This window comes from Gymnogyps californianus, chromosome 5 (genome assembly GCF_018139145.2).
Source record: "Gymnogyps californianus isolate 813 chromosome 5, ASM1813914v2, whole genome shotgun sequence".
Classification (NCBI taxonomy): Eukaryota; Metazoa; Chordata; class Aves; order Accipitriformes; family Cathartidae; genus Gymnogyps; species Gymnogyps californianus.
This window is the reverse complement of record NC_059475.1, coordinates 64,901,202-64,922,091: the sequence shown is the minus strand read 5'-3', so window position 1 is coordinate 64,922,091 and position 20,890 is coordinate 64,901,202. Positions and strand designations below refer to the sequence as shown.

The 20,890-nt window shown below is 38.9% G+C and overlaps 1 protein-coding gene across 2 annotated transcripts in view; it reads left to right on the top strand.

Annotated features, from left to right (window-relative positions):
* The window catches only part of MNAT1 (MNAT1 component of CDK activating kinase), a 126,609-nt gene that overhangs the window by 43,204 nt on the left and 62,515 nt on the right, over positions 1-20,890 (top strand). The window contains exons 4-6 of one of the 2 annotated variants that reach the window (XM_050898291.1): positions 4,674-4,777; positions 9,001-9,141; positions 14,822-14,947. In XM_050898291.1, coding sequence (XP_050754248.1) covers positions 4,674-4,777; positions 9,001-9,141; positions 14,822-14,947 — 371 coding nt within the window. The remainder of the gene's footprint in view (positions 1-4,673; positions 4,778-9,000; positions 9,142-14,821; positions 14,948-20,890) is intronic. The other variant, XM_050898292.1, reaches the window with a different exon arrangement.

Sequence of the window (20,890 nt, the reverse complement as noted above, 5' to 3'; positions counted from 1 at the left end):
GTAACATTACTGTCTCTTAAGGAACTAGGAGGAGAAGTCTGAGAAAATTTGCAATGTCTCAGACTAAAACAGGGAAATTTTGATAGACTTAAAGTCCAGCAGTGGAGTGGCATTCATTCATCCTGCTGTGTCTCTGGACAAATTATTGTGCCATATAATTAAATATTTTGTCTCATTTTCTTTTTTCTTTTATAACTAGGAAAATATTTTTCCACTTGTTGTAGAATTGCATAATGAATATTGTTTTGAAAAGCAGCGAAAGTCTCCCTGTAGAGGCTGAATTTCAGAAGTAGGGAGTTTTACCTAAATAGAATGAAATGCTTCAGAAAAACACAATAGTCTTCCTGTTATACTTCAACAGATGTCTCAAGGCAAGTCATTTTATAAACCAACCAATGTGAGATGGATAAGTAGATAAATAATTGTTGCATACAAAACAGCTTCTGTTTCTTTTCCCTGAAGGGTTTCAGGCCTCTTGTATCAGCTTATGCTATATTTCAACATGGACAAAAATAAGTCTGGCTTCTCTTTGAAACCTTTTCAGACTAGCCATCTGCTTTGCCAGTCATATTCAGATCTATACCAATATTTTTTCAGGGTAGGTGTAGCATATGAGTTAGGTTTTTTAAACTCTTTCTGTTTTTTCTAGTTTTATAATTTGTTTTGTTGTATTTTTTAAAAAGGGAACATTTGGAAGAATTATATTTAAAATTTCTGGCAAAACTCAAAGCAGACTAAATAAAAAAAAAAATACTGCATAGTCCTAGCTATGTAAAAGGTAAGATGTTGAGTATTGGTGACTGTATTCTTTGTTACTTGTTGGTTCTTAAGTGCCAAGTAACTTGTGGAGGAGACAAGGGAAGAGAAAGAAATAATCTCTTAATTTTTTTTTTTGTGGCATAGTGCCCCTTACAAAATGGACTTGTCAGCTGTAATTGCAAGGATACAATGGCAAGAATTTGTATTCTCTGAATATTGATGAAAAGACGTTTGAAGCTCATGAAAAATATATTAGAAAATATGTTGGAAGATGTTTTGGCTGGCTGGTTGGCCACTGATAACCATGCGATGTCAAAGAACGTAGTTTATTTTGCTGCTAGGGTGTTTACTGTAGGAGGGAAGATATTCTTTTGATTTATTAAAGGACATCTATTGACACTGATGTTGATACAGAGACATCCAGGTCTTAACACTGTTGCAACAAAATGTAGCTCTTCAGTATTTTAAGTTCTGAAATGTGGACAACTTAGTGTTGAGGAGCCGATGCTTAGGACCAAGATAATGTTCTTCTTCAATGGCTATGAATCAGTATTCAGTGGGAGAAATCTGCTGTGGCCTTTGAGGGTGCTGGAAGTATGATTCTGATTGCTGGTGTCCTACCATATCCGCAAGTGACAGAGTAGAATAAGACCAACAGAGCAGAATCAGCATGGTATGAGCAGATCTGACTGTTGAGAGGGTTTTACCTGTGGTTTGGTTCCAGCCACGGCAGGAAAACAGAAGGGGAAATAAACCATCTTTCACCTTGCTGGGAGCAGAGCAGTGGGCATTTAAGGTGGCTATGCCGGTGGCTACTGAAGATTTCTCAAACACTGATGCAGAAATGTATCTCTGACATGGAAATGTTACTTCATATCAAGTAGCAAAATAAACCCGGTTTTGTAAGTAGCTCTAAATAAAGGCAGGCATCTGCACTTTTAAAACTTGCCTACTTTCCCCGGTATGAGTTTTAAATATCACGGTTTTTGTTTTACAAACCCATGTTGTGACTAGTTGAATCTATTAAAGATAACTGAGAAAGGAGGAAAAAATACCCCTGAACATTTCAAGCAGCAATAGTTGCAAAACCTAGATCATCAGCTTATTGCTGGATTATTTTTAGAGAAATGACCAAGATGTTCAGGAGCCTAAAGGCATTTGGGATCTCATCTTGCTGCTCTTGCACCTGAAGGTGGCATCTGGGCATCCTGCTAGCACAGCATGTCTCATATGCTATTTCTTTCTTGTGTCATCATTGAAGAGTTTAGAGAGCTGGTGCATGGATTTAAGTTGTAGGAAGTGCTGACATTCCCATGCAGCTGCTGTCATTGCAGAGCCCTGGTCTGATTGTACGCCAGTATTTTCACATGACAATTCTTCTCTGCTGTAGTACTCAAATATTAAGCTGCTTGTCAGCTGGGAACTGTAGGCTGGAAATTTGGAGGTCAAATCTCCATTATAATACTAAAAATTTAGACTAAAATAATGTGTTCTCCTAAGGAAATGTTGCTACAACCAGAAAGTGTATGTTTGTCACAATACAAAAAGTTGTTATGCCTTTTGGAGAGGGGGAAAAAAAAAAGATTTGAAATGGGTAACTTGCTTCCAAAAACCAAGGAGCTGAACTTTGAACGGCTTGTTTGGGTTATAGCAGTGCCCAGAGGTTCCACCTGAGATGAGATCAAGACTACGGAGATAGGTGCTGCATATAGCTATGGTACGGAGATACAGCAGACGATGTATAGGAGAAAGGAAGCTTTATTCCCCTACTCCTGGTTCTTACCGGTGGGAGGCCTCCAGTATAGAGGCCCAGCAATCTGCCCAGGAACAGTAGCAAAGTCAGAAATTGAACTCCGGTGTTGATTCCCAGTCAAATGCTTAAACCACAAAAGCAGCCTCCAGCTCAGATCTTCCTTCTGAAGTGAGGGTGATGGGGTCAGGGTGGTAGAGTTCAGCTGACTTAGGAGCCAGACTGAATTAAAATGTCAGTCCTTTTGATATTGCTCATTATTTGGAAAAGAGGGGAAAAAATAAATACAGCATTTTGTTTTTTTGCTTAAGGTTAGGATTTTCTTCAGCTCTATCTTGCCTAGCCCTTTTTGTTGCAGTTCGAGGAAGGACTGAAGACTTTTGATAACAGCAAGATGATGTGGTGGTTCAGTACTTCCTGGAAAGAGAGTATTCCTATTCCCATCTGTACACTTTTATTACTACCCTTGCACCATCTCTGACACTTGCCTGACCCCTTTGTTGAGCCAGTTCAGGTTACTGGAGGGTTTCTGTTGACACTGCAAAGCGTCCAGGGAGTCCTGGAGTCAGAGCAGGGGAAAGAGTGAGACCTGTGCCTGGGAAGAGGGATGTAAGAGCAGGACTGCCCCTTTTTGACAGTAGTGAGCTGCTGTACAGCTGAGTTTGTAGAACTGAGCTGTATCCCACAACTCTAGCATTTTGGACCTTCCCTGTTTTCTCCCCCCACCCCCATTTGCTCCCTGCTTTGATTTCTTGCTGTTTCCTTTGCTGCTCTCAACTGGTTTGCCAGCCTAGGTTATTCATCGTTTGGTTTACCTAGAACCCTCCTAAAAACTCGTTTCTGCCATGTTACCTGCGGAGAGGATGAAAGAAGGGATATAGTCTTGACCAAACTAAGATGTATGCTATCCTGATGAGTAACAACGGACTTCATGCTTCTTCCTTCTGTTTCTCTCTAGTAGCCTTACTTACACAAATGACTTGGCAGTGGTGCATGTGCCTAGGGTTCATTTGGCCCTAGTCACTTGAGAACCTAGGAAGAGAGAACTGAACCAAAACCTTCCAAGTCCTGTGCTGGTGTGTTCACTAGAACGTCCTTCCCTTCCTCAGGGTTTGACAGCGCAATCACTATGCTGTTGTTTTCTTACAAAGAATTTATCAATGGCAGTGCAAATTTCTCTGCTGCTCTCGTAAATTTACTGTAGCCACATGACAAAGGTCTTTGAGGCTTTGAGTGCTGTATGTTGGCAGTCTTCAATAGCTTTAAGGCCATGGGCCTGAGCCCAGCATCCACTCTGGATGGTGATCACCAAGCGACTTCCAGTGATAATGGCTTTCAGTTGGAATTCACTTGACCCACAATTGAACCAGTGACCTAGAGGTGAAAGGCTCAGGCATTGTATCAAATTACTAATCATCTACATCTTTCAAGCTGTTGATTATAGAAACTGTTCAATTTCTTGAGGTATCTCCTGTGCCACGTGTAGATAATTGGGAACGCTGTGCTAAACTATGGAACTTGCTGGCTGACCCTGCTTGCTGATAATTACGTGAGATATAGTCTGTCACTATCGAGAGACATCAAAGAATGTAATTTAATCTATTAATGTGGATACATCTGCAGATCCCTCATAATAAAGGTAATTGTACATTCGTGCCTTTTAAGTTATCAAGTAATGTGAAAATTTTTTATGTACCTGAGAATTTGAACAGTCTCTGTAGTCTTTGTGCATTAGATAATCTTATGAAATGGAATGACTTACTTTCTAACCTTGTCTTAATATGTGTGTGTTTAGTCTAATTTAATTTTACACGTATCACTGTGTTCTTAGCTGTAACTGCTACTTGAAAAGGTCAATGTTTTACAAATAATATTATGGTTATTCATGTGTATCATTATCAGTGTCACAAAAATAGGATGCAAGACTCAAATTTTCATCTCCTACAGATGTATAAACCTAAAGGAACTCTGCTGGCTTCTGTTGAAGTTTGCAGTGATTTAGCAGATTGTGTCTTGCTTTACAGGGCATATTTCAATAAATTCTGTTATTGTGATGTTTATATCTGGTGCTAGAAGGGATACAGAACATAACAGTAGTATTTCTTTGTCAGTCATGCATGCTGACCTAATACTTTTGCTTTCTGTCTTTCTAATATTTATGCAGTATTTAACTTGACCAACAATGTGGATTTGGAGAACACCAAAAGGAAAATGGAGATGTACCAGAAGGATAACAAAGAAGTCATTCAGAAAAATAAGATAAAACTGGTTAGTTAACTTCTCTCTCCTACAATTTTTATTCATTAGTTAAAGAATCAAACGATTTTCGAAGTGGAATGCTTTCTGTGATGTCTTAAAAACCAGTCAAAGCTGAAGGCACTATGCAGATTTCACTTTGTATTAAAAAACTGTAATACGCTAATGTTCTGTGATACTAATATTTAGTGCTGTGTAAAGAGATTAAATGGATAGTTGAAATGTAGTTATGCTTTATTTTGGGAAGGGCTTGAAAAGAGGGACAGGCAGTAAAGTCTGCATCTAATACATTACCACTCCATGCGTGCTGGCAGTGTCGTTGGACAATGTCCAGGAGAGACCAAGTTCATTCCTATACCAGGACAATCATTCCTTTCTCATCTGAAGGAAGAAAAGGAATCCAGACACAGACATTACGAAGCTCCCAGGAGAGAGTTGTAAAATTGAGGGAAAGCACAGGTCTGGTTTATGCAAAATTTAAAATGAAAGATGTTGAAACAAACATTAAAACTTTTGTTCAAGAGCTGATAACAATAACATCAGGAGTATTGTATACATGGTCTGTATGCAAAACACATGGTTCTTTGAAGATTCATTCATTAAAATACAGCTCAGATACCATTTTGTTCTTTAAAAATAAACTTACAAGCATTTCTTTCTGTAAGAAAAGTTTAATCTGTTAAATATTTTTTCGGTATAAAAATACACATTGTTATCAGTTCTTGAAGGAAAATGTCTGCCCAGAGTGTGACATAACAAGATTTTGTGTTTGTATTCCAGTTGCACTAAGGACTTGCTTTCAAATCAGTAGGGGTGAAATCCTCACTCCCCTGAAGTCTGTGGCAAAACTCCCAGTGATTTCTTTAGCTCTAGGATTTCACAGGAGGAGATTGGAATCTGAAAAATGTTTGTTTGAACCTCTTCCTTTTAAAGGCAAGGAAATTTCCCTAGGGGTCCATCTCTGATCTGTTATCCTGTCTCTGACACTGTGCAATATCCTATGCTTCAGAGCTTGAAGAGACCTGCCAAATCTTTGGCTACATGTCTTATTTTACAATGTAGGTGCAACCTCTAGGGTCACCATGAGAATAGTGTGCTTTGCCTGCAGCCCACCTTCCGTTCATGTACGTGACTCGCAGACAGCCTGTGTGCTAGCTGTGTGATCGTATCAAGCAGCACAGTAATACTCTGTACCCACCCAAGCCCCCTGGGCCTTCTGTTTTCTGTACTGTATGGTCTTGCTGTGCTAGAGGCTGTCTAGTGGAAGCTGGGCAAGCCTGCATGAATCCAGACTTACTGGAGATCTGGAGACATTTCTTTTTTATTTCTTTTTCAACATTTGAAACATTCAACATTTCTTTTTCAACAATTGAAATATAATAATAGACTTGACGCAGTTGCTATTACAAAAACTGCATGATCTGGCCCATAAATTTACCCCTCTCCGAAAAGCTGAAAGGGTGCTTTCTCTCTCTAGCTCTTTTTGGCAGGTTTTGGAATGCCTTTACTCCATAAATGGTAAAAGGTGTCCTAATTTTTCGCCTAAACGTCTTATGGCCAGTCATTGTCCCTTCATTCTTGGACTGACATGAATTTTTCTGTCCACTGTAATAGTTTGCTTCTGAGGAATATAGATATTCTCTGTCCCTCTTGGTGTTTTTGTTACCCTTTGCCTGTTCCAGTTTGAATTTGTGTTTGGCAAGCAGAAGGGACCAGAATTGAATGCAGTATTGTAGCTGAAACCTTCACAGTCTCTTATACAAGAACACTGTTTTCCCATCTCTACTGGAAATACGTTGATGTGATCCTAAGACTATTCTTCTCTTGTAGCACTGTCATATCGGAGGTTCAAAATCAGTAGTGGTCAAGTAGTGCATCATGTTTTCTCCTCTTTGGTTTCTAACTGATGAATTAATATCTCCAAATCTGTGGCCTGGTAAGTTAGTTTGATCTCACTTCTGCTACTTCTGTCCTCACGAGTGTGCCATTCTTTCTTACAAATCAAAATATTAAGTTACTGAACCAGTCACCTCAGGATTTGAATAACTGCTTGTTCTCCTGTCAATACAAGCCATATTTTTTTATCTTTGTAGCCAGTTCCTAATGACCTTGCTACTCGTCTGTTAGATCTGCAGATTTGATGCAAGACGATACGGAGAAAAAGTTTAAGTAGACAGGTTTGGATAAAAAGGTGAAGAACTCTTGGAGAAGGGGTTCTTGTCGTTATAAATTGATTTTTATATACGTATTTATATATACTTCTTATATATATAAAGCCTTGCACTCTGAGTGGACTACAGTTTTCCCAAACGTGCCTTCTTCCTTAAATATCTCCTATTCTCCAGTCATAGGGTAACTTGTTACTTCCTACTTTGTCACTAGATGTTTAATTTCACTTGCTGCTTTATTCAATCTTGAAATAGTTTTGTCTGAACTCCATGATGTGAAAGTGTTTAAATTTTCTTGATTGCCCTTTCTTGAATGTGATGAAACATTATTGCATTTCCTATTTACTTCTTCCACTTGTCGTCTTGAGTTCACTCCAGGCTTCACCGTGATCATCTGTATTTCTTTAGATGTTGGGACTGTCTAGATTATCTTTAAGCTTGACACAACCCTTGCTGTCTGTTGAACTTGTCTGTTTTACTGATTTGTTTGGTCTTCCTTTCAGAATGAATTTGATCTGACTTGTGATAATTCTTCCTTTTTCCTGTAGTCTGATCTGGTTTAGGTTTGTATATCAGTTTACTTATTCCTGACTATAATTTTTCTCGGCTGGTTCTTCAGACTAGGTCTGTCAGCACTTCCATACAAGTTTTTTTCTGTTTCAGTGCGAATTCCAGGCAGTCTTTAGACATAAACGTGGAAGAGTCATGGAATGTCTTAGACCCTGAGATCTTCAGTTCTCTTGACTGAACTAACTAGATCCCTTAATTCTCAGAAATAACCTCAGTTAGCAACTTGGGGATTTTCTTGTTTGTTTGTTTCCTTTCACTAAATGCAAAGAGAATCCCGTTTCAGGTGGTCACTGGTTGGTGACCAGCTTTTTACCAGTGTCACTGCTGGTTGCAAAATGAAAGCAGCTTCTGTTGGCTCGGTAGCAGGTGATGAGATCTGTCAGCTCTTGCATCCAGGAGTAACTGGGCGTCACTGGGACCCATTGGCTTGATCTGCCTGGTAAAGGGATGTTTTTCAGCATATTCTGGCCTATATCAGATAGCTATGCTTTATGATATAACTTTATGATAAGAACAAATTTTACTAAGCTCTTGGCTGCAATGATGTTTTGCTGAAACTGCTTTCATTGATAAATCATCCATTTAAGTCTTGTAAAATTTTAATTATGTCTGTGTTTTTACTGAATCTCCCTTTGCTTTAGTATTTTTGGTGGGATAGATTTGGAAAATGTTTCATGTATGTTTTGTCTTATACCTTCTTACAATTGAACTGATGTTCTTTTGATTCCCTCTTCTGTATAAAATTATTTAATCCTTTTATTTTCCCCTGTCTCTGAGCCCTCTTCTTTATTTCCTTTCACTGTGATTTTTCAAATACACATTACTTAGTAGTTTAAAAGTTAAAAAAGACTTCTCAAGAAGTAAATCCTGAAACAAAGACTAGTCACTTCGTACTAGTAATCTCTTTCTTTTCATCTCGTCACAGGACTGCAATCCAGGTTATAGGAAACTCCTCATTTTCTGGGAATGCGACATTTTTACAGTTCATGCTTAAATATGTTTTAGCTTATAAGCTTCTCTATTAATATTCAGATTTGTTGTTTCTTATTTTTTTTACACCACTGATAAGCACAGTATACTTCACACAGAAGATGCAGCTGATGGGGGGATGATCAGAAACAGTATTGTGGGATTATATTTCGGTCACCTTACATCACTTGAGAAGTAGGATGTGTGGGAGCAAAGAGCGGTTCATTTTAGAGTGAAGGTGTAAGAAAAACCATTGTCATCCTCTAACATTTAAAGAGCCAAGATCCAGATGGTTACTTCCTACTGCAGAGAGCAGCAAGGAAAAAATCTAACTTTGCGGTGGACAATAAGAGGAGGTAGAATCATCATCTGTAATCACCTTAAAATTCTACCTTTTAAGGTAGAATTTGGCTGCTTTCCTATTGCTTGGTCTGTCCTACGTCCTTTGGTAGCCAGTAGAGCTGTGGGCGAGCTCTGTCCACCCAAGGAGGAAGATTGCTGTGAGTCGATTTCTAATTTCCATTTCAGACGCGGGAGCAGGAAGAGCTGGAGGAAGCTTTAGAGGTAGAGCGCCAGGAAAACGAACAAAGGCGACTGCTCATACAGAAGGAAGAACAACTACAACAGATGATAAAAAGGAAGAATAAGCAGGCACTCTTGGATGATCTGGTGAGTAACAAAACCAGAGGCTTTGAATGCTGAGTAGCAGAGCAACAGCAAGTACATTGACATTCATCTCTACCATGGTTAACTGTGTGGAATTAACACATCTGCCCCTTTCTGTTTCCCTGTCTTGCATGTTTTGTGTTACTGTTCTCTCACCTATTATTTATTTTAGTCTTACAAACAGCTCTGGTTTTGGTAAGTGAAGGACTGGAGGAAGAGTGCTTCTGGGATTCATAGACTTAATTGGACTCATTGTCCAGAATGTCCAGTGCTGATTAGAAGTAAATTCTAGAAAAGCATTCTTGGCTGTTTCAACACAAAATTAATCCTGGATAAGATTCCAGCAAAGAAGAATGCAGAAGGTTTTCTTGGTATTTGAAGAAGGCTATTTTCCTGGTTCTACCTGTTTTGATTTTTTTGTTCATTTCTTTTCCTAGTGAGCTTCCATTGAAAGCTCTTTTCGTATTGCTAATTGACATGTGGAGGTATATTTCAGAAACTGCTTTAGTGAGTCCAGCCACTCTACCAGTTTACTTAGTAGTTGACATTTGACTGCATATCTGAAGAAGAGCTAGTATAAAAGTCTAGATTTCTATTTAATTCATTGACAATATGAAAGCCACAGGCTGTGACTGTGATCAAAGATGGCTTCCATTAGCATAGCTGATATGGTGACGACTACACCTTGAACATGATGTATGGTGGGTGAGGTTCTGTCATGTCTGAGGCCGTGTAACTGCCTGCTTGTTTTACCTTCAGCTGATGACAGTTGTATCTGCTTTGGTGCATGGCTGATCATGCAATTTGTGAGGGGGGTAGAGAGGAGCTACTAAGTTGGTTCAGCCATAATGTGAACTCTTACACTGTTGGCTTGTTAAGCAGTCCTGAATAGTGGTTGATAATCTGGTGTGTTGAAGCAAAATGGTAATCAGGAGCTACTTCATGAGCTCAGCCACCTCTGCAATGGGGAGATGGTGGAGAACAGGGGACAGCAACCTCATGAGTTATTTGAGCATTAGACAACCCTTTTTGAGTCAGAGCACCTAAATGAAAGCTGGTCCCTTTATATTCAAAAACTGCTAAAAGAAAAAGATTTCTTGTCTTGAATGTGTCATGTTCTCTTACTGCAAACTTTTTGTGTATGAGTTGCCCCTTTTGAAGGGAACGAAGCTTAGATTCATTTCAGGGGTCTATAGACAACTGAAGAAAAACTCAGGCTACTTCTGGAAATTGTGTTAATCTTGTCTTTGGCTGAATTTACTACTGATTCTGCGTCAAATGCAATGATGATGTGTGGGCATAGAGAAGCTCAATGAATGTGTTATGTAAACAAGATTCACATCTCAAATTTTTTAATACACGTGTGTACGGGTATGCATGCACACACATTCACATGCTCTAACACCCATGAGAACAGTCTGTGTGTAACCATGAAGGAAATCAGAAAAAAGAAGTATGTATGCATGCATACACGTGTGCAGCTATGTCAATGTGGTTTAAAGCTGCTTGGTAGATTTAAATCAGAATTTCTCTCTTATTTCAGTTTATCTCACATTAACATAGCATTAATTCCTGCTTTGTATTCTCAGTTCTTATTCAAGATACAGATGCTTTTCTACTTTTCCAGGAAAAGTAGAGTTTCTCTTTGAACCAGTGCAGGAGGCACTGACATGAAGAGAGAGCATTGATGTGCAATTTAGGAGTTTCAGGGCCTCCTGAAGAGCTGCCTTTTTCTAAGCCAGGAGTCCTGGCAACCTGTCATTGGTTTCACTGAAAGGAGCTGGTGTTTCATTTTTTTGTAGACAAAAGCAGAGGTGAGCAGAAAGGTTCTTTGAAAATCCCTCAAGTCTGTAACTTTGCATCCAGCAGTCTCTTTTCACTTTAAAGGTAAAAGTGCTTATAATCCACACAACTAGGAATAGTTTGAGTAGTGGATCAATTAATAAAAAGTCCACTGTGAACTTGAATTTAATGGCTCAGAATGGGGATTTTGAACTGGTTTCCGACTTATTTCAATCCTGTTCTAAAACACACTCTTAACTTACTAGAGACCAGTGGTGGTGTGTGTTTGGTTTTTTTTTTTTTTTTTTACACAGCAGTTGGTTTTACTGGAAACCTACTTCACCAGATGGCTTGCGGAAAGAATGGTTATAAATAATCCTTAAAACATGACCAAAATAGGTAGTTTTAACTGTGATTGCATATATATTGCTATTAAAACATATCTTAATAGTCTAAAAACAACAGAAGGGTGATTTTTAAAGGCTGAGGAAGGAAACTGGGCAATTTTAAGTTGTGTCTCTGTTTATGAAGGGGCACTGTCAACTTAAATTTGAGCCAAAACTTGTTTTGTAATACTAAAGGTTTATAAAACCAGCACTGAAGTGTTTGTATAATGACTTACAAAGTCTCTGGAAAACCAGCAGTTGTTAAACAAATAAACATTTCCTATGGTCTCTGAAATCCCTCTAATGCAGTGCTGCAAATCTGAAAATGAAGCTGATCATAAGTAAAACTTAATTGAGAAATGCAGCAAAAGCCAAGCATAAGCAATAGCAATGTAAAGAATTACATAAAAAATCTATATTATATCTATGGTTGCTGGTACTGTGCTAAAAGAAGGATTAAATCCTGGCTACAGTGATACCAGTGGCAAAACTACTGGCTTGGCAGGATTGTGAGTGTAGAGGAAGGTAGGAAGCCGGCATTTTGCCCGTTGGTTTTGAATTGTCTCTTTTGGATGCATCACCTGGCATTGGGCACCTACAGCCTATGTGACCTGGGTCTTGGTCATTTTTTTTTAAGATTCTCCCCCCCCCCCCCCCCCCCCCCCCCCCCCCCCCCCCCCCCGAGCAGCAAGAGAAAATTTAAGACAAATTTTTGGTGTGGTGCAGGTAGAGATGTCAGGTCTTTCCTCTTCCAAGAAGAGAATTTTACCTTTGGTGCTTAAATCCTGATGACTGAGGAGAGTCACAGTTTCTTATATGTATTGTTTATGGTCTTATCATATTGAGTAAAAATCTCAGTTTTTTTACAAAAGTGTATGAGAATACTGTCCCATCTTCAAAGCCCTTGTAATTTAGATAGTCCAGAGGCAGGGGAAAAGGCACAGAAATGTTTGGTATTTAAAATGTCATGCAGTCCTGGTCAGCCTGGGGAGTGCAGTGGCTCACGGAGAAAGGACTGGACCTGGGGCCAAGGCTCCACAAATCCATCCTTGGCTGGGAGCAGGAGGGGAAGGCCTGTGTCACTTGCTGGAGAGGTGAGCAAGGCATCGTGGGCGGCTCAGGCTCTGCAGGCTACTGGAAGAGTGATCAGGTGCTTTGCCTAGGCTGTTACCTGTTGCCTGTTTTGCCTCCCAGTACTAAATTAGGCAGATTTTTATATTACCTTCGTTATAAGTGACCTCTTTTACAATAAAACCTCTCACTTCAAAAGCACAACACCTTGTTGTAATTTAGACTTGTAGTCTCAAATGCGTTTTACATATTATGGGAAGAGTTGTGTGTGTGTTTTGTTTTGGGTTGGTTTTTTTTTTTTTTAAACCTTCTGGACTTGGATAATCAAGGCTGAGTAAAATATTAAAGCACTTCCTTTATTTACTGTATAAACTCTCACCTGTATACAGAGGATTATAGATCTGCTCTTAGATGTCTTCTGTGTTGTGGGACTTGCACTCTCCTCTTCAAGAGCCTATACTTCCCAGGCACGAGCAAAATGGCATTGCAGCACATGGCAAAAAGGCAGGTTTTCCCTGGGTTGTGGCATAGCTTGGAGTCAAGCAAAGGGCAGGGTGCCTTAAAGACATCAAGTGTCCCCACTTTTACCAGAACCTCAGGGTTTTTGAGACAAATCTTACAGAAATTTTTGCTTATAACTGGCTTTGTTCATACTGTTAGACAGTTTGTTTTCCCATACAGAAAATTGCTAGTATGGATAAATGCTTACAGGATTAGACCCTTCATGTGTGTTAATAGTTAACAGAAGGGTTATGTGCATATTTGAAAGGACAAACAATCACAGACGCGGTGGCTTGCTGGCACGGTGGGGACTTCCCACAGTTGTGTAATCTGGTTACTGGTCATTGTGTGAACTCTTGAGAAGTTGGTACAAAAATTGGCTTCCTTTAGTTGTTCTATTAGAAATGCAGTGAACGTTTAAGGAATATGAGAGGACAAAATGAACCAGAGAACGCTTCCCACTCTTCCCTTCTCCCCCAGCATATTAAATCTGATGATTAAAAGAATCCAACATCCTTAAACTCTACTGACAGTTAGCAGCGTATGCTGCTACATGGTGGTTATGGACACGTACAACACTTTGAAGATGCAGACTGTAACCTAGTGCATTCGTGGTCCAAATTTTCTCCCAGTTGTACAGAAATTAGACATCTCTTATTACAATTTAGGTTTTTAACCTCTTCCCTCCCCTCCTCCTGGTTAATCAGAGAAATGTGAGTAGGATCGTGTGCCTTAGTTGTATTTGTGACTCTGGACCAGACCTTGTCATGTGCGATTTTTCTGCTTTTAGCACTTGGAATCTAGTCGTAAGACAAAGGGAGTGTAACAAAAAATAGAGAGGAAAGAGGACTGGAGAGCGATGTGAAAAGTCAGTGTACAACATGACTGTTCTTCACGATCACTTCAGAAGATTTTTCTAGGATACCATGAACAGCAAGGCATCTCACGGCATTAAAAACTTCCAACTTCTTACCCTGAACTGAATAAGTAAAAAAATCACAGTCCAGTTTATTCAAGTTTGTTTGGTTTTGTGAGTAACAAATATGGTTCATAGTTCAGTGTTTGCTTGGTTCTGTGAAACAGAAGTATATGTGACGTTTGAGGGCTTTAGGAATAAAATACTGCACTAGAGCAGTCCGGGAAGAATCTGTCTGAACTTCTTCCCTGCTCTCAACTTTACAGTCATTCTAGCTAGGTAGTCTCAAGGATTTTGGTGTGCGTGTGGATAGTCGCATTAGTTTATTAGAAAATTACTTGGCCAATACTTGTCTGACTCTCTCAAGAATGCAGTTACAGATATGTATGTTAATAATCCTTCTGTTCTGAGAATTTGGGTAGTTCATTTGCTTAACTATTCATTTTACTACTTTTTATATTTTTTTTTTTTTTAAATTGGCTGGCTTCCCTAAAAATAAGTTGGTGAAGGAGAAAATAAATATGCTGTTGGTTGCACTTACAATAGTGCCATTGTGCAAAGCAGAGCAAGGATCGTTTCCAAACGGCCTCAGGTGAAATCTAATGGGAAACAATTTCAAACTGGTCTGAGTTCATTGGTAGAAAGAATGTGTCTTAGATAAACATCTGATCCAAGTTATACTACTTTGTATTATTCCTTCTCTGATTAAGTTCTAATTTTTTTTTATTTTAATAAATATAGTTGCATTGGCCAGTTGGAATAAGGAGCCTGTTATATTGTCTTTAATGTGGATTCTATAAAAATGGTTGTTTGCAGGTTACTGTGATTTATGGGGTTGCTGCAGCTTTTTCTTATTACTGAAAATGATCGTTTTCTGTAAACTGTTTCTCATAGAGAGGATACTTAGCATTACGCTGCTCTGCTAGTGATGGCCTTTCAGACACAGCTTGCAGTTTTGAAGAATATGCAGTGTTAATTAATATTTGTTTTTGTTTAGCATTCAAATTTGTTCCTCATATGTTTACAGGAGAGCTCCAGTCTTCCTGCTTCACTGCTTTTAGCTCAGCATAAGGACCGATCTACTCAGCTAGAAATGCAACTGGAAAAACCCAAACCTGTCAAACCAGTCACGTTTTCCACTGGCATCAAAATGGTAAGACCTGCTTGTTTCTTTTTTTAATGCCTTTCAAAAGACCAAGGATTTCCTCATACGAAATTTAGAGGTCATTTAAACCTGAGTTGCATATTATATGAAATAGACTGTTCTCTTCCAATTAAATAAGTAATCAGGGATTAATCAAATAATTTCATCATTCTGCTATTTGGAATATATGAAATATCTTCATTGCATAGTTCTCAAAAAAACAAGCTATACCTCTTTCCCTGCAAAGTTGTGGTGTCCTTGAATTATTTTTGTCTCATTTGTGTACCAATTCTGGAAGTTGAAATTTTGGAAGTTCAAGAATAGGCTGCACTTTCTTCAGATTTACTTTAAGCACTGGAATAATCTGTGAGTCTTAGATGGACAGTTTAGAAAATGATGCAGAGTGGTTAAGGACGCTATTTTCATTGTTATTGGACTCTAGGAAGCAACAAGTATTTTTGCAAATGTATTACTGCTACGGTGACAGCTAAAGATCTGTCAGCATTCCTGTTCTTTATCACGTCCTGGTACAAGTACGCATCAGCTTGTGTGTGGAAATGTAAAGTTGGGGGGGGGGGTTCAGGGGTGGGAGCATGAGTTACTGATCTTTTTTGCACCTCACTGGTTTCCTGTTTTGCTTTAAATCTCTGCACTTTTTTTAGACTTTGTATTTTAGAATTGATAATGGTAAACGATGTCTTGAAAATAACCGACACTCTCTACCCTCCTCAACAAACCAAGAAGTCAGCAAAGCAAAAACCTTTGCCTCAGACTAGTCTGCCATCAATTAATCAATCTATTTTGTCAGGGATATCTGTGCTGTGTTCATTATTCCCCAAAGAGTTCACAATGTAGAAGCATTTGCAGCTTATTTTTCTAAAAGTAATGTCAGCTTTTGCAAAGTTGTGCAGATTGTTTTCTTGTTTTGCTGTAGTATAAACTGTATCTTCTTCCTTTTTCTTTTAAAATCTAAGAGTCTGGGGGAGATTGATGCTTCATGAGATGTTTTCTGTTTGTGTAGAAAAGCTAGTGGACAGAAAATGTTCATTGTTCTGTTTAAAAAAAATATTCTAGCTGAATGCCTGTACTCTTTCTTGCATTTAAAATATATAGTCAGAATTTCTTAAAGCTGTTGGCCTTTCTTCTGGGAAAAGAAAGAAGATAAGTGTCTTGGTTTCTTATGCTACATGATGAGGACAATGGAAATAGTTTCTAATGCATTTGTAGATGGATATTAAATGCAGTATGCGGTAGTAGACATTTCAAATTAGCAGCCCTAAGTAAACTTCATCCAGGAGTGGTGAAAGACTTGAATGAGGAGATCTCTAGCATCATGACATTTAAATCTTAATGTTTGGAGTAATAGGGAATACTCCAGATAACTGATTGTTACTCTATCAGTGTTCAGAAAGTGTGAGTAGATGACTAATTTAATTTGTTCAGTCCTGGACGAACAAAAAACCTCACCCTGACTGACCTTAATCCTAGATTAAAAAAGAATAACTTAACTGTACTTATGCCTCTTTTTTTTTTTTTTTTAAGTTAGTCTTTAAAGTTAAGGGTAGGAATATTTGAAGTTGGTGACTGTTATTTATGGAAAATGGATTACATCAAGCAAAACAGATTTTACACCGATAAAATTACAGATTTTGTTGAGAAAGGTGAATGTTTCTGTATTTTTTTATAAGGTGCTTAATTTAGTTATTACATGACATTGATTTTTAGAATTATATAGAAATTACATTACACAATAATAACAATATTGAGATTCCGCACAATAAATGAGTTAACTGGCTAACTTGTAATTTTTAAAGTAGTTGTTGGTTACCACAGCATGGGAATATTTCTGGGGATGTTCTGCTAGGACACAGTTCAGTGTTTGGAAGCAGATGTTGAATTTCTATGGATGACATGCAAGTTGGCAATTCACAGGGCTGCTTTGACAAGCTGGCCTCATTTAAGTGAAATGTGTTTTAATATGGCTAAATGCAAAATCATAAATAGAAGAGTAAATAACAGGCTCTGTGAAGAGGATTTGGAAGTTTAGCTAAGCAAGTAAACCAATTTGACCCTTAGCCACAGCACGTGTGTGTGTGGGGGCCTTGGGTATGTGAATGGTACAGCAATAAATACGAAAAGACTTTTCCTTCTGAATACAGTATTAGGAAAACTTGTGGACTGAAGAGTTCTGCCGACTGCATTGTGAATGCAAAAATCGGAAAGAACACAAAGCAGAGCCACAAAGGTCTGTTCAAAGGCAGAAATATATGCTTCATGCTGCGTTCTGCCTCTAGTTTAAGAGAAGGTTAAGATATGAGTCAATTTACAGTAAGTACCTCCTTAAGACTGAACGCGCCAAATCTGAACAGCAACAGTAAATGCAGCAAGAACTAGTAACCTTAGTTAAACAAATAGGATCTAAACAGGAACTGAAGGAACAAATAAGACCTAAAGTTTACAATATTCCACTGGTTAACTGGCCTCACTGTTAAAATTTACTCTGGAATGCAAGGAAATCTCTAATTCTTGATGTTTTCAGATTAGGACTGGGATGCGTCTTGGAAAGTTAGTGTAGTCAAATGCAAATTGTTTGGCTCAGACCGGAGTTAGTTTTGTAAAAAGCAATACTGCTCATTGTACGTGATTTGGTGTGGTTGATGATCCATGACGGTGTATTCTGGTGACAGTGTAAGGTGAATTTCCACTTGGGCACTCACCTTATGACACACTTATTTTCCAGGTTGACTGTTTTTCTAAAAACCTGAGATGCTCGGTCCATTTGTTTTGCATAGGTGTACACTTGAAATAGGTAGAGCTTTTGTTGCACTGCCCTTCGAGGGCAGCACTCTTTGTAGTTGCTTCAGCTTTGTTCCTCTCTAAGCCATGAGGTTCACACCACTTATATTGGTGGGGGCAGCTCTAGGGGAGTACTGAGAATTTCTTAATAAATACAATTCTAATTAATGCTCTGTTCGGCTCAACAGTTCTGCAAATTAAATATAGTTTCTGTGTAAAGTCTGTTTTGTGCTCACTGTTAGAGTTTCGGCAGCACATATTTAATGAATCATTATGTACGTTCTTCCCCGTGCTTTTATTTTTTTCCTAATAGTTTGGCCACTGACCTTTTCTGGTGGGTGTTGTCCTTAATTTTGTTTCAAAAGAAGGGAATCCAGATAGAGCTAGCTGAGATGCTGGCTGATCCGGAGCTCGTGTTTACACAAAGGCTATAAAAATATGCCAGTTGTGGCAATCCACGTTTTTTTTTTCAGCTTGAACATGACTGTTTTTCCTGGGATGGTCTTGGTCAGAGATGTTCTTCAGCCTGACTGATAATCGGACATGTTTCTCAGTTTCTGAATTAAGAGGCATGCCCATTCTAGTCTCCTGGGCAATGCTCAAGGAAGTTGGCTCATTTAAGGGGTCATATTAGTGCTGTGGAGTTCCTATGCTTGCAGGGGGAGGAGGGAGTGTCTTTCACTTGTAAGCTAAGCAAGAGCATCCCCTATAGCACAAGACAGACAATTAGCTCATGGGGATAGGGTCTCCTTTGCTTCTCCTTTTGTTAAATTGGGTTTTTTGCTCCTTTCAAGTGAAAGCTGTTTTTTCTTTGCAGTCTGCTCATTAACTTTTAAATTTTATTTCAGTAAATTATATCTTCTGTGCACGAAGCTTACCTTCCTAATCATCAGTTTGATTTACCTCTAAGTGGGGGGAGAAAGTACTTCAGAGTTTTCTGCTTATCATGCTCATCATATTAAGAAATATGCTTTCAGCATATCCGAATATTTAAAAGTCTTATTAAACTAATCTCAAATCAGTGTAAAGCTATAAAAGAAACTGTACCAATCTTAATTGTTGCAGTAGTGCTAAAAATACTATTTCCTGTCTATGCTTGTACTTTAGGTTTTAGTAGCTGTCAAAAAGAGCAAAGGTTGTTGGAATGAATGACGTTTCTAGGGCTTATCATGGTGTGCAAAACAAATCTAAGGTCTGGCAATAGAACCGTTCTTCTGTTTCTTGGTGAATATAGTGACCATTTCTGGTTGGCTGGTGGCTTTAATGTGAAGCTAATTTTAACGTGTAAAAGAGGTGCTCATATACCTTGCACACGAATGGCAGTTTGCAAATGCAGCAGGAATTAATTTCATTACAGTAATTTAGTTTTCTTTTTATGTCTCTGGTGTTTACAGGACTGTAGGAGCCTTTTGGTGCTTGTAGATTTGTGCTTTACATTACCATTGCGGTTAAAGACGCATAGAAGTGTGGATGTATTTAACTCCTCTTTAATTCATTGAACTGGGAACATGCAAACCTTTGAGTCTGCAGCCCAGCTATTTACATGTTTGTAAAAAATATGAATGCCTTAGACTGGCTCAGCTGCGTACTCTCTTCAGCATGTTTCAGACTGCATGCCCTGTCCCTCTTCTGTTCCTTCCAGTTTTATGATGTTTCTTTGCTCCCTTCCCCCAGCGCCCCAGGAGAGTTAGCCTCTATAGTGATGGTATTCTTGAAGTAATTTCATGTAGTTAAAAACTCAATTACCTCTAATTGGATTGCCCAAATGTGCAGGAAAAGAACATAGATGTCCTCTGGCCTGCTACCACTTGGGAGAGTTTGCCTTTTTACATTTTATACCCAAATACCTCAAAACTAATCTAATGCATCATTGACCGTTCAATTTCTATCATGGTTTTTGTTTTATTACTTAATAGCAGTGGGAATATTTATTAATAGAAATATTAGTGCAGAGTGGTGTACATGGCTCGTCATTACCAAGATGGTCGCTACCTCTCTGAATTTGCAGTTTAAATAGATGTGTCAGGGAGGGAGGGGAACCAGATGCCCAGAGGGGATGTACTCGCACAGGATTAGACAGCAGAGCAGCGGCGGAAGGAGGAATAGGATCCAGCCCTACTAAATTCCTAACCTCATGTCTCTTCCGCTGAGGCGGGTTCCATCTCCTGTCAACAGCACCCCTGAATGGCAGCGAATTAAGAGTGAAATATCTGCTTCAGCTTTTGCTTCCTTGTCCAAATCACAGCAGCGATGTTACATTTAACTTTCTGTGTGTCTGAATATTACCAGGATTTTATTCCAGTTCTTGTAGTTTCAGGCTATTAGTAGCTGAATGCTGGGCAGAGCCATGTGCAGTCTGAAGCAACTGGGGCTTGCAGGAGGGAGCAGTCGAATCAGTATTTCAGAGGAATGGATCTGTATCCGACACAGGATGTCTAGGACACCTCAGGAATGCACGTTACCACTAAGCTGAGCATAACAAGTGTTAGGGAATAGATTTCGTGCAGTGTTACACTTGCAGTATTCTAATGGGAAATAACATCCTTATTTTACGTTATGTAGAGCTATTTCTTTTAAAACATTGACCTCATCAGCTCAGGTCAAATGAACTGTTCTTCAGTATTGGCTTTTCCTACAGTATTGCTTCCTGTGCAAGCAACTGCTCAGCGGCTGCTCCTGTTTTTCAGTCTGTTTCTTTTATAGCTTGTGGAGCAATTATCCAAAATCCTGTTCCAAATGCAAAAAAGTCTGTCAAAATACCTTTTTAATCAATTGTGCTCCTTCAAAGTTGCTTAGACATATGCCAGGTACTCTGAGGTAAGTGAAGTGCATGTCGCACTAATGTTTAGACTACAGCTATTCTGCAGCTCCCCAGAGTGCTTTGCCACCCCATCTGTGTGACTGGGAACCGTTTCAGCCTTCCAGCCTTGCTTTGCCAGTTCTTACTGCTCTGATTGGGTTGGTTGGTTTGTTGGTTTTGGTGTGGTGTGTTTGGTGGTGGGGTTTTTTTGTTGTTTTTGTTTTGTTGTTTTTTTTTTTTAAGTGCTGTTAGTATTTGCCTAAAGCTAAAAAAAAAAAAAAAAAAAATCAAGCCTATTTCCATCTTTCACTGTTAGCTCAGCTGGTCTATCTTCAGGCTGAAACACTTCAGATGGA